We start from the raw sequence: 11,279 nt of genomic DNA on the forward strand, positions 1-11,279 counted from the left end.
GGGAAGGTGGAGTACCTACACCAATAGGAGAAGCTCTCCCATCAGCATAGGTAGAGTCTTCACTAAACACTATAGCTGCACCGTTGTAAGTATAGTTGAGCCTTAAGAGAAGTCTCTCTTTCTGTAATGTCAGTAGTACAAGCACATACTTTAACTCCACAACTTGGACTACATCTTAAAATTCTTCACAGATCTGCCTAGATTGTTGGTGGATGGGGAGAAAAGAATGGCTTCTGGTTCATAAATAAGAATCTGGAATGTGAAATAAATTAGCTGTTCTAATTGTTGCATCTAATTGCAGAGAGAGAAAAATTACACACAGATTAAAGAAAAAATTTTTAAAGACCGAATTTTATCCACATCTCCTGCTGACATGCAAGTCAGGATTCGCTCATTGTTTGTACATAGGAGCCAGGCAGGAGCATACAAAATTACATCTTTTAAAATTTGCACCTTCATGCCTTAAGTACCCTCTATCTTCTTTTTAAAGTGTCATATGTTTAATTAAACACACACAGGAAGCTGCTAATCTGATAATTTATTTCAGTTTGACAAAGGAAATGCATCTTTGGAACACTTCATGTTGCTGTAAGGCAAGTTAACTTTTTTTAAAGTGAAGTTACATGAACCACTTTTTCATCTAGTCAAATATTGTGCTGTATTTCCTCTGTTCTAAAACTGCAGCTATCTGCGGTTCATCTATGGTGCCTATTGCTATTATAGCTAAGCACTGATGTATCCGTAAAATGGCAGATCTAAGTGAAAGGAAACTTACCCTTTTATTGTGGAGATATTGAAACAGTGACTCATTTTTGGAGTTAAATTTCTGATTTTGTTTAAAATCAATATTTAAAAAGGAGGAGATGAAGAGATGCATAAAGATGTAAAATATTACTGAGTACTTCTACTGTAGAACACTGAGGTTTAAATCCCTTTGAAAAATAGTTTTGAAAACTCATTTTTTTAAACAAAAATGTGCCCTGCATACATGGCAGTAGCTATACGATACATTACATTTCTTTATTTTTGAGAGCCTCAGCTGCATTTTGCCCACTGATTTCACTCCAGACTGCTTCTAACATTCCAACACTTTGAGCTGCTTTCTATCAGTTACTGTATTAAAAAATAAAAAACCTCTGCCTCAAAAATATTTGCTCTTCCTCCTGAGGCAGAGTCCTTACAATACTCAACCTAGATCAGTCACAGGTTTTTAGGTCCAATATCTTGTGAACCATCAGAATTTGAAATACAGGTTCTATTCTATTGGATAGCAGGGAAATCACCCCACGCACCTTGAGTGCACTTTAGTTCTTGCCTGAGCAGGTTGTCAGATACGGGAGTTCAAAACCATGACATGAGTTTCAGAAAAGCTATTCTAAATTTGTAAATCTCCTGTACAGTTGGACCCCATATATTAAGACAGTTGTCCCCAAACTGTGGGGCGCATCCCACTGGGGGGCACAGAGGAACATTCGGGGGTGCGCACTGGCGGGGCCTGGGACAGCCCCCATGGGGGGTGGGGAAAGAGCCCCACTCTCCCCCATTTCCACTCCTCCCTGAGTCCAGCTCCCCCCTGCTCTACCATCAGCCCAGCTCTGCCCTCATTCCCGCTCCACCTCTAGCCCCAGGTCCTCCCCCAGCCCCAGTTCAGCCTCCAGCTCTGCCTTCAGCCCAAGCTTCTCTGCTGAGCCAACTGTGCAGTAATGGAGGGGGACGCAGACAGATTCCATTACTGGTAAGGGCTGCGGGAGAGCAGGAAAGTTTGGGCACCACTGTATTATGACAACAGCCTGGCTGCACAGGTGAAAGGATTGAAGTAATAGTTTAAATCATTTATTGGTACTAATATATATAGATAGATAGATAGCTGTTTATACCTCAAATGCATCTTTAACTAGTCTTGCCATTTTCATTTAATGTAGTATGGAGAACACTTAGGGCATGTCTATACTACAAAATTAAATAGACTTAAGTTAGCTTGCCCCACAGCAACCATAGTAATTACATCCGTTCTTTGTGTCCATACTATGCTTCTTCTGTTGGCGGTGCACGGCCTCGCCAGGAGCACTTGCACCAATGCAAGCGAGGCATTGTGGGGTGCGGAAGGGCTGTGAAAGGCAGCAACAGGCAATGTAAGCAATGCCGTGTCTACACAGACACTGCGTCGACCTAAGCGCTACAGCCCTTGAGGTGGAGTTATTAGGTCAACATAGCGCGCAAGTTAAATCAGTGGGAGAAAAATTGTAGTATAGACACTTACACAGGTATTTCGACGTGAGCTGTCTTATGTCGACCTAATGTCTGTAGTGCAGACCAGGCCTTAGCGGTGTAGAAATAAATCCAAATAGATCCTTTATCTTATCATAAAGGTAAGCAGAGTTGTGTCTCGCTACTCACAGGGAGCCAGGCTCAAGGAAGAAGGCATTATGTTTACATCTTAAAACTATACTTCAAGAGTTAAACTGAATAGTATTTTGCCTAGAAATGATGATTAAAAGTGTGTGTGTGTGTCTGTGTGAGAGAGATATCTGATTGAATTGATGATTTTTTTCTTTTAGGTGCCTGAATACTACAAAATAATAAAGAAGCCTATGGACTTGTCAACAATCAAAAAAAGACTGCAAGTGAACCATCCACTGTATATGAAACCTGAAGATTTTGTGGCTGATTTCAGACTGATTTTCCAAAATTGTGCTGAGTTTAATGAGGTCAGAAAAGTAAAACCGTATAGTTTTACAAGCTTATATATTTCCAAGAAAGCAGAATTTGTGGCAGGTGGTAGAATTTCTTGATGCAAATGACATAACTTTGTGAATTAATCTTGCTTTGGTTATAAGACCTATTCAATGAAGTTATAGATTTCACTTGAAATTACTTTTGTATTAGATTAGTATGTAGTAGAGACAGTTCCATAGAAGGAAGAAGGGAAAGAAGGCAGTAGCAAACAGTTTGGTTTAATTGTTATTACACCAGGATTAAATATGCATTAATTCTTCTTTGAGTAGATACAAATGTGTATTCTAAGTAGGTGTATGCGTGCCCCACGCTCCAGAGCCTTTTGCCTAGCAGTACCTGTAGAGGGATGGCATTCATGCCTCGGGCCTGTCACTCCTCCCCTGGATATATGTGGTGGCGGCACCCCAAACCCCCCCAGTTCCTTCTTACTGCCCATTTGCTGGAGTTGGAGCTCTATGCAGTTATTGCTTCACAACCTCACGAGTTTATATCTTAGTCTAGTTTGTTGTATATATCTATCCTCCCTGCTTTGTCTCAAAATGGCTTGCTTGCAGCTCTGGTCCTTCAAGACACCTACTTCTATGTGGCTATTCTACCGAGTCACAGGAAGTATCTTTGCTTCATGGTAAGAGACTGCCACTTTCAATACGTGATTCTCCCGTTCGGCCTCTCTTCTGCTGCGCCCCCGAGTCTTCACCAAATGCATGGTGGTAGTCATGGCATATCTGAAGAGGAAAGAAATCCATATCTTTCCTTACCTTGATGACTGGTTGCTGCAGGCTCCAGAGGGGAGGTTCTTGCCCACATTGATACCATACTACACTTTCTTGACTGTTCGGGACTTTGGCCCCCACTCAGCAAATAGTGTTCACTGGGGCCCTGTTAGATTCCATGAGGTCAAGGGTGTTCCTGATGACCAGTCACTTCCAGATGATTCCACAGCTGTGCCTCAGCTTGCAATCACAGCTGTCCACGACAGTCCATGAGTGCCTGAGCCTATTGGACCACATGGGAACAGGGAACTGTACCACTACCAACAGCACCTAGGTGGTCCATCTTGCCCGGTTACGCCTTTGTCTTCTTCAGATGTAGTTCAGGATGGTTTACAGCCCTGCCCTGTATTCTCTAGACAGGTTGATTCACCTTCATTCATCAGTCCTGGAGTCCTTGCACTGGTGTGAGTCACCATTGAATATGTGCCAATGGGTCCCCTTCACTCGGCCCTCTCCCACCAAATCAGTGGTTACCACCACATCCCTTCTGTTTTGGGGAGCACATCTGCACTCGCTGGAGGTGCAGAGTCTGTGGTCGGAACAGGAGACCTTGCTTCATATCAGTGTGGAGCTTCGGGCCATCCACAACACGTTGTGCCTTCTGGGACTGAATCAGGCATTCAGTGGTTCACATACTCACAGATAATATTACTGTGATGTACTATGTGAACAAATAAGGGGGGAGCCCACAACAGAGCACTCTGCCTGGAGGCAATCAACCTGTGACAGGTCTGTATCAGATGATACCACCCCAATAGCTGTCCACTTACCAGGGGTCCAGAACCATCTCATGGATCATCTCACTGGGTTTTCTCCCTGAGCCACGAGTGGTCCTTGAAGACTGAAATCTCATTTCATCTGCCTGTCCAAGGAAAATTGTTTTTCTCCAATGCCATGGTGATGAGATTTCTGAAAGAACTACTCCACCTGCATCCTCTGGTCACAGAGCTGGTCCCCTTGTGGGAACCTGAACATGGTTTTAGTGGGTCTAATGGGGCCGCCATGTAAGCCCCTTGCTTCCTGCCTCCTGTCCCAGAAAACTGCATTCTTGATAGCCATTACCTGTGCCAGAAGGGGTGTGAGTTGCAGGCCCTGATGGCTGGTCCTCCTTAAACGCAGTTTTCCGGGGACAAGATTATGCTTTGGCCACATCTAAAGTTTTGTATCCAAATTGGTCTCAGTTTCACTTGAACCAGGCAGTGTATTTGCCTGTATTTTTCCCCAAGCTGCATTCCTCCCCCGAGGAGCAATGCCTCCATATACTAGATGTTAGATGCTGTCTAGCCTTTTATCTGAACAAGATGGAACAGTTTTGTGCTTCGCCTTGCCCTGTTTGTATCATATGCAGACCATATGAAGGGTCAAGCGGTCTCTGTTATCCATCTCTAGATGGATAACCTCTCACTTCAATACTGCATACGAAATAGCATCAGTTACGTGTCCTCAGCAGATATGGGCACATTTGACGAGAGCACAGGCAACTTTGGTGGTGTTCCTCAATGACATTTCCATATTGGACATTTGTCGGGTGGTCACAAGGTTGTCTGTGTATACTTTGACAGATCATTAGGCAATCGTTGCTTCTTCCAGAGCAGACACTAATGTCAGAAGAGCAGTCCTGCAGTCCTTGCTCAGGTGGACGCTAAGTCCTCGCTCCAGATGGGGTTCGCTCGTTATCTGCTTGGAATACGTATCTGCATCTACTGAAAGAAGACTAAACAAGTACTTACTGTAACTCTGGTTCTTCTAGATAGGATGCAAACGTGTGTACCACAATCCACCCACCATCCCCTCAGCATCAATCTTCCCCTAGCATTCTGTGCAAAAGAACTGAGGGGACATGGGGTTTTGTCGCCTCATATAGCCAAGGGAGGGGCTACAGGCATGAAGCGTGAGCGCCACTGCTCTACGGCTACTGCTTGGCAAAAGTCTCTGGCTCCAGCATGTGCACAAACCTACTTGGAATACACATCTGCATCACATCTCAAAGTGCAGTTACAGTTAGTAACCATTTATTCTATGGAAATGGATAGGAGCAGATTTTAATATGGCTTCTTCTGTTGGGTGAAAGGCACAATCCACACCAGTTACTTAAGCTTAATTAGTTGAAAACTTTAACAACATTTTAGGACACTATATTACCACCTTAACTAAGTATAGAGCATAAGTAAAGCAGATCAGAGTAGGATACAGTCCTGGGGCACTGGTAGTCTGTTTCTGTTCTCATCAGAGCCATTCTGGTCCAGTCTGGTAGGGGTCCTGCATTGCTCCACATGTCCTTTATACCTTGTACAGGTATACAGGACACTGATTATTTAAAATTCCTTATCTGTCAACATTCTATTCTAAACATTTTCATATACACACCATCGTAACTCTAGTACATCTTTTACTTATCCTTCAAAAACTCTAATTGATATCTCTTGTCTTTTTAACCATTGCTACCGTCCTTCTTACTCAATCTAGCTGTCTTTTCATTGCTTTTGTATGTCTTATTCTTATCTTCATCTTGTGACCTTGAACTTCGCTAGTTCTGTCTAGTTAATATCCATCCTCCCTAGTCCAAGATCTTCACCTGGCTAGTAAATCTCACACCTTGTCTGAAGAAAAGGAGAACTTGTTGCACCTTAAAGACTAACCAATTTATTTGAGCTGTAGCTCACGAAAGCTTATGCTCAAATAAATTGGTTAGTCTCTAAGGTGCCACAAGTTCTCCTTTTCTTTTTGCAAATACAGACTAACACGGCTGTTACTCTGAAACCACACACCTTGTCTGGTTTGCTTTGCCCTGTTATCTACACGAACCAAGATAAGAGATACACTGGAGATAAGAGACAAACCAGCTTTCTGATTTTTACAACCTTTAAAGTTGTTTTAGCAGAGTTTTGAGAGCTGTCATCTTGACAGATACAGAAAAATTCCCTTTTACATATACCATTATTATGCACGCTTATTTAACAGTTATATATTTCTTTACATCTCTCTCTCTCTCTCTCTCTGCCTTTTGCCTCCTATCTGCAGAATAATATCCTTTCCACTGCCCTTCCTCCCTTCCCTGACCTCTCAATGAGTAGTGAGCCTTTCATTCCCCACCCACCTTGTCCTGCCCTTCAGTCAACCTCTTAAGTACACAGTGGCTTCTGACTGCCATGCCAAGAACTCCTTGGCCACTGCTGGCTTTGTTAGCCATCTGCTGATTCCTCATTTGAAGTGAGGGGTGGAACCCTGGGGAAGAGATAAATGTCCCAGATAGGGCAGGAAGGAGGCACACCTGTCTAGAACTGGCTTTAGCTATTAGCCTCTGCTTAAACCAGGAAACTGGCCAGGGCTGCTGATGTGAAACACCATGGGGCTGGTTAGTGTCCTAAGGTATAATCATCCATGTCAGTAACATTTTATATTCTGCTGTGTATATGAGAGAGGCGGAAAAATGGCAGCATAGCAGTCAAAGTATCTGGTACAAAATACTCTGTCGTCTTAGTGGCACAATTGACCCAACCCTTCCATTTCTGAAGTGGCTAAACTTTGTACCATGTATGATCTCTTAAGTAGGTTTTTCAGTGGAGATCTTAAACCAATGATCTTGTCTGTTCTTGAACATTAGATTTTATGTCCATTTTGTAAGAGACGGAATTAGCTGTGATGTCCTTGGCCAAAATTTCCCCTCTACCACTGATTTTTGCAGAGTTCTGTGTGCTGGTTGTTTGCCACCCATTTCCCAGAGATGTCTGTGTCTTATTGCTACTTGATTTTTGTAGTTTTCACTTTGAGATTCTTTGGGTGCTATAAGTGTCAAACTATTTTATGATGCACTGATTATTGTAAACTCACCCAACAGCCTGATTCAGAAGTGGCTGATGCTGGCATGAAACTTGAAGCCTACTTTGAAGAACTCCTAAAGACCCTTTATCCAGAGAGAGAATTCCCTATACAACCCTACTGTCGGAGTGAGAGAGAGAATCCAGAATTTAGTGATGACTCTGATGATGATTTTGTACAGCCCCGGAAAAAACGCCTCAAAGGAGAGGAGCGCCAGTTGCTTAAATGAATGAGTCGCATGTACTGGAATGAATTTTTTAAAACTAAACAAATATTTATCGACTGTCAGTTGTCAAGAGGAAAAGTCATGACCACTTTGACCTGTACGTTTGTGGATGTTTACTAGACTTTATACCCTTCCCCCTCAAACAGAAATCTACCAGGGATCAAGGCATTTGGAGAGACTGTTCTCTGAAGTTCAGTCCTTACATCCTACATGTTGAACGTCATTCAAACGGCAGTCTGGAACAACAGCTGCTCAAATTCATTTAAAGAAAAGAATTTGTACAGAATTAAACTTTAAAATGTTACATGAATTCAATGTGTGACTTTCTCAGTTTCAAGAAAATGTAATATCACCAGACATTAATTTTACCAAAGGCATGTGGCTGGCCAGAATTTGAGTTTTGTACTGTACTTAACCCCAAGCCATGAAAGCACATGGTGTAATTTGTTGTCCTAGGATACTGACTGGTACAATGGAAGTGTAGTTGCCCCCCCAAAGAAGTTACTGGTGATTTAAAATGTAAAGGGGGGGCTGTATTAAAATATATTTAAAAAATCAGGGATTTGTTTGGGGTGTTTTTATAGGTGAGAAAGGTTGTTCCTCTCATCCCAGCAGTTGGATTTCTCTTGGTCACTATGCATTACTGCAATGAGATGCACTAAAATGTCTCTGAAATGTCCTCTAAACAAGATAAGACAGATTCAATGTACATGTGCTAATAGGAGTTAATGGCATAGTTGCAAGGAAGGAATAATTATTTGTACCTAGGGTTGTTTAGACAATTTATTGAACTTCTAAAAATGTCATCTTTGGAATACAGTTTTGGATTTCTCATTCCTTTCATAGAGGTGGTCATGGTGATCGCTCCTGGATGACTGAGTCATCACTATAGCAATACCTCTTCAAGTTGGAAAGCAGGAGACACTGTTGTTCAGCTCTCCTCCTTCTCCCTGCCATTGACCTCACTAGCTCTCTTGTGGCAGTGTTTGTGAAATATGTCAACCCATGCTCCCTTCTCAAGCCGTTCTCTTTGATGCTCCACTGACCTAAGTACAATTTCCTTTCAAAGGCACCTGTCTGTGAGTGCTCCACAGACCAGTTAAAAGCCCTAATTCAGGTTGGTTTTATGTGGAAACTGAACTTCATAAGGGCAGCCGTAGCCAAACTATTCCCATTTGTGGGGCACTATGGTAGCTGTCTACACCGATACTGCAGGTAAGCAAACAGATAGATAGGTTGCTGCTCCAGTGTACATGATCGTTACCACAGGAGTTTAGAGGCTGGCCACAATCACTGATGACTACTTGGTGGCAGAGCTCTGGAGTGAGGGGAAGAAACCGACTGAAGGTGAGCATTATAGCCAGGTAAGTCGTCTTTGCCTTAGTAGAAGGGTGGCTGGTACTTCCCCTTTAGCTGTAGGTTACCTGCCATTTTTCATTATAAAATACTAGGAAGTTTGCAGCAGGGATGAAGCGAGAAGGAAAAAAGGCAGAGGCAGGGTCACCTCCGCTCTGGAATAAGAACCTTCTGCTGCTGCCAGCTGAGGTACCCTGGGGCCCCACTAGCAGTATGTATTCTATTGCTGGGGGTTCTAAACCCCCCTCATATGTAAGGGGAGTTGCTAAAAGTAAACAAACTATTTTAAAAAAATCTAGGAAATTACCTACAGAAAAACTGTCAAACATTTAGTTTAGGTTTTAGATTAACAGTTGCTTGTTTTTGTTACTTTATTTTGGTTCTCCGGAGTGGAGTGTAGGGCTGCTGCTGGTGGGTGCTGAGTTGAGTGAATTATCAATGATTTTAAATTTACAAGTATCAGGGGGCAGCTGTGTTAGTCTGTATCCACCAAAACCACAAGGCATCCAGTGGCACCCTAAAGACTAACGGATTTATTTGGGCATAAGCTTTCATGGGTAAAATACCCCACTTCTTCAGATGCATGGAGGTTTCATGACTGTATATCAGTCACCTCACCCTCCACTCCCATGTGATATAATGTGCAGAGGCATAGCCAGCTTGAAAATTGGTATGACCATGGAGGGCACAGGAAGTGGGGAGGAAATTACTAATGTTCAAGGCCAGAAGAGACCATCTGGTCACCCCTCCAGTAGAACACAGGCCATAGAACTTCCTTAAATTAATTCCTAGAGCAGATCTTCCAGAGAAACAGCCAATGTTGATTTAAAAATGGTCAGTGATGGTGAATCTCCTATGACCCTTGGTAGATTACCCACTGTTAAAAATGTACACCTTCTAGGCTCAATTTGTCTAGCTTCAACTTCCAGCTATTAGAGTGTTACACCTTTCTCTGCTAGGCTGAACAGTCCATTACTAGATGTGTTCCCCATGCAGAGACTGTAATCAAGTCATCCCTAAGTAAAATAGATATGACTTACAGTGAGTGAGTTCCATAAGTCTGTTTTTTTATCATTTGCTTGACTCTTAAACCCCCTCCAATTATCAACATCCTTCTTGAATTGTAGGCACCAGACTTGGACACAGTATTCCAGCAGCGGTTGCACCAGTGCTAAGTATAGAGGTAAAATAATCTCTCTACTCCCCTGTTTATGGAGCCAGCAGCACACTAGCTCTTTGGGCTACAGTGTTGCACTGAGAGCTCATGGCCAATCAACAGATTATCCATCCCCAACCCCAAATCATTTTCAGAGTCCATTTCCTAGGATTAAGTTCCCCATCATGTAAGTATGGCCTATGTTCTTTGTTCCTAGATGTATATACACTTAGGTGCAGCTGTATTGAAACAACTAGTGTTTGGAGCCAGGCCCCTGCCCCGTGGTTGCCGACACAACAAGCCTCGGGATAAAGACTATGTGAGCAGGCATAGACAACACTACAGGCACAAAATAGAGAAGCTGGGCTGTGGGGATTAGAGGATAGACTGACCATGTCTGTTCTAAATACAACTGGGCATGTTTCATGTGCTTACTTCTGCGGGAGTTCTGTGCCAAAAAATTCTGCACTGGTATTTTAAAGTTCTGCAATTTTTTTGGTCAAAATGACACCCTATAATCCTGCCTGTTTTAATTACCAAAATGCCTATCAGCAACTCTGTCTGTAACATTACAGACCCACACAAATTCCCCAGGAGTAGAGTTTTAAGGAAATTCCTTTTCTCTACCTCATCCCCCCAGAGCCCAGCTGTGGCACGCCCACCTCAGACACTGGCAGCACACGCCCCCTCCTGCCCAGAGGGAGAATCAACCTGTCTCCTGAGAATTGCAGCTGCAGGAAACCCTGCAGCTCCCAGCCCCTCTAGTGGCCAGCATCCCATTTCTGTGGAGGAAAAGGAAATTCTGTGCAAAAAATATTAATTTCTGCCCAAATTCTCCATAGGCAGTGGCATAATTAAGGCAAGGAGTGCTTCCCTCATATCATGATGCATTATCTCAAGATTGTATTCCCATAGTGGGGCAAGTATCCACTAGCAAGGTAACAGTAGCTTACTCATCTCCAACACTTCCTAACTGTCTGTCTCTCGGTGTGGAGAGGAGACTGAGGTGAAGTGAGGCAGTAGCCCCTTGATAAATGCTACATTTTACGCCCATACACACTAATGATTAAAAAAATTCTAAATGGTTGCGGTTACACTGACTGTGTCCATGAGCCTCGTTCTATCCCAGCCTGTGACAGCCAAGGGAAGCTTTAGTTTTCACAGTAATGAAATGCAGGTATTTTGAAAAAGATGAATGATTTTGGAATGTTTA

General features: G+C 43.0%; 1 protein-coding gene across 3 annotated transcripts in view; it reads left to right on the forward strand.

Annotated features, from left to right (window-relative positions):
• TRIM24 (tripartite motif containing 24) overlaps nucleotides 1-8,112 on the forward strand; it is a 144,633-nt gene extending 136,521 nt beyond the window's left edge. For all 3 annotated transcript variants that reach the window (XM_048830993.2, XM_048830978.2, XM_048830968.2), the window contains 2 exons: nucleotides 2,559-2,708; nucleotides 7,348-8,112. In XM_048830993.2, the coding sequence (XP_048686950.1) occupies nucleotides 2,559-2,708; nucleotides 7,348-7,557 (360 nt within the window). In that variant the 3' untranslated portion in view covers nucleotides 7,558-8,112. The remainder of the gene's footprint in view (nucleotides 1-2,558; nucleotides 2,709-7,347) is intronic.
• Nucleotides 8,113-11,279: the final 3,167 nt, after the last annotated feature.

Source organism: Caretta caretta, chromosome 1 (genome assembly GCF_965140235.1).
Source record: "Caretta caretta isolate rCarCar2 chromosome 1, rCarCar1.hap1, whole genome shotgun sequence".
Lineage (NCBI taxonomy): Eukaryota > Metazoa > Chordata > Testudines > Cheloniidae > Caretta > Caretta caretta.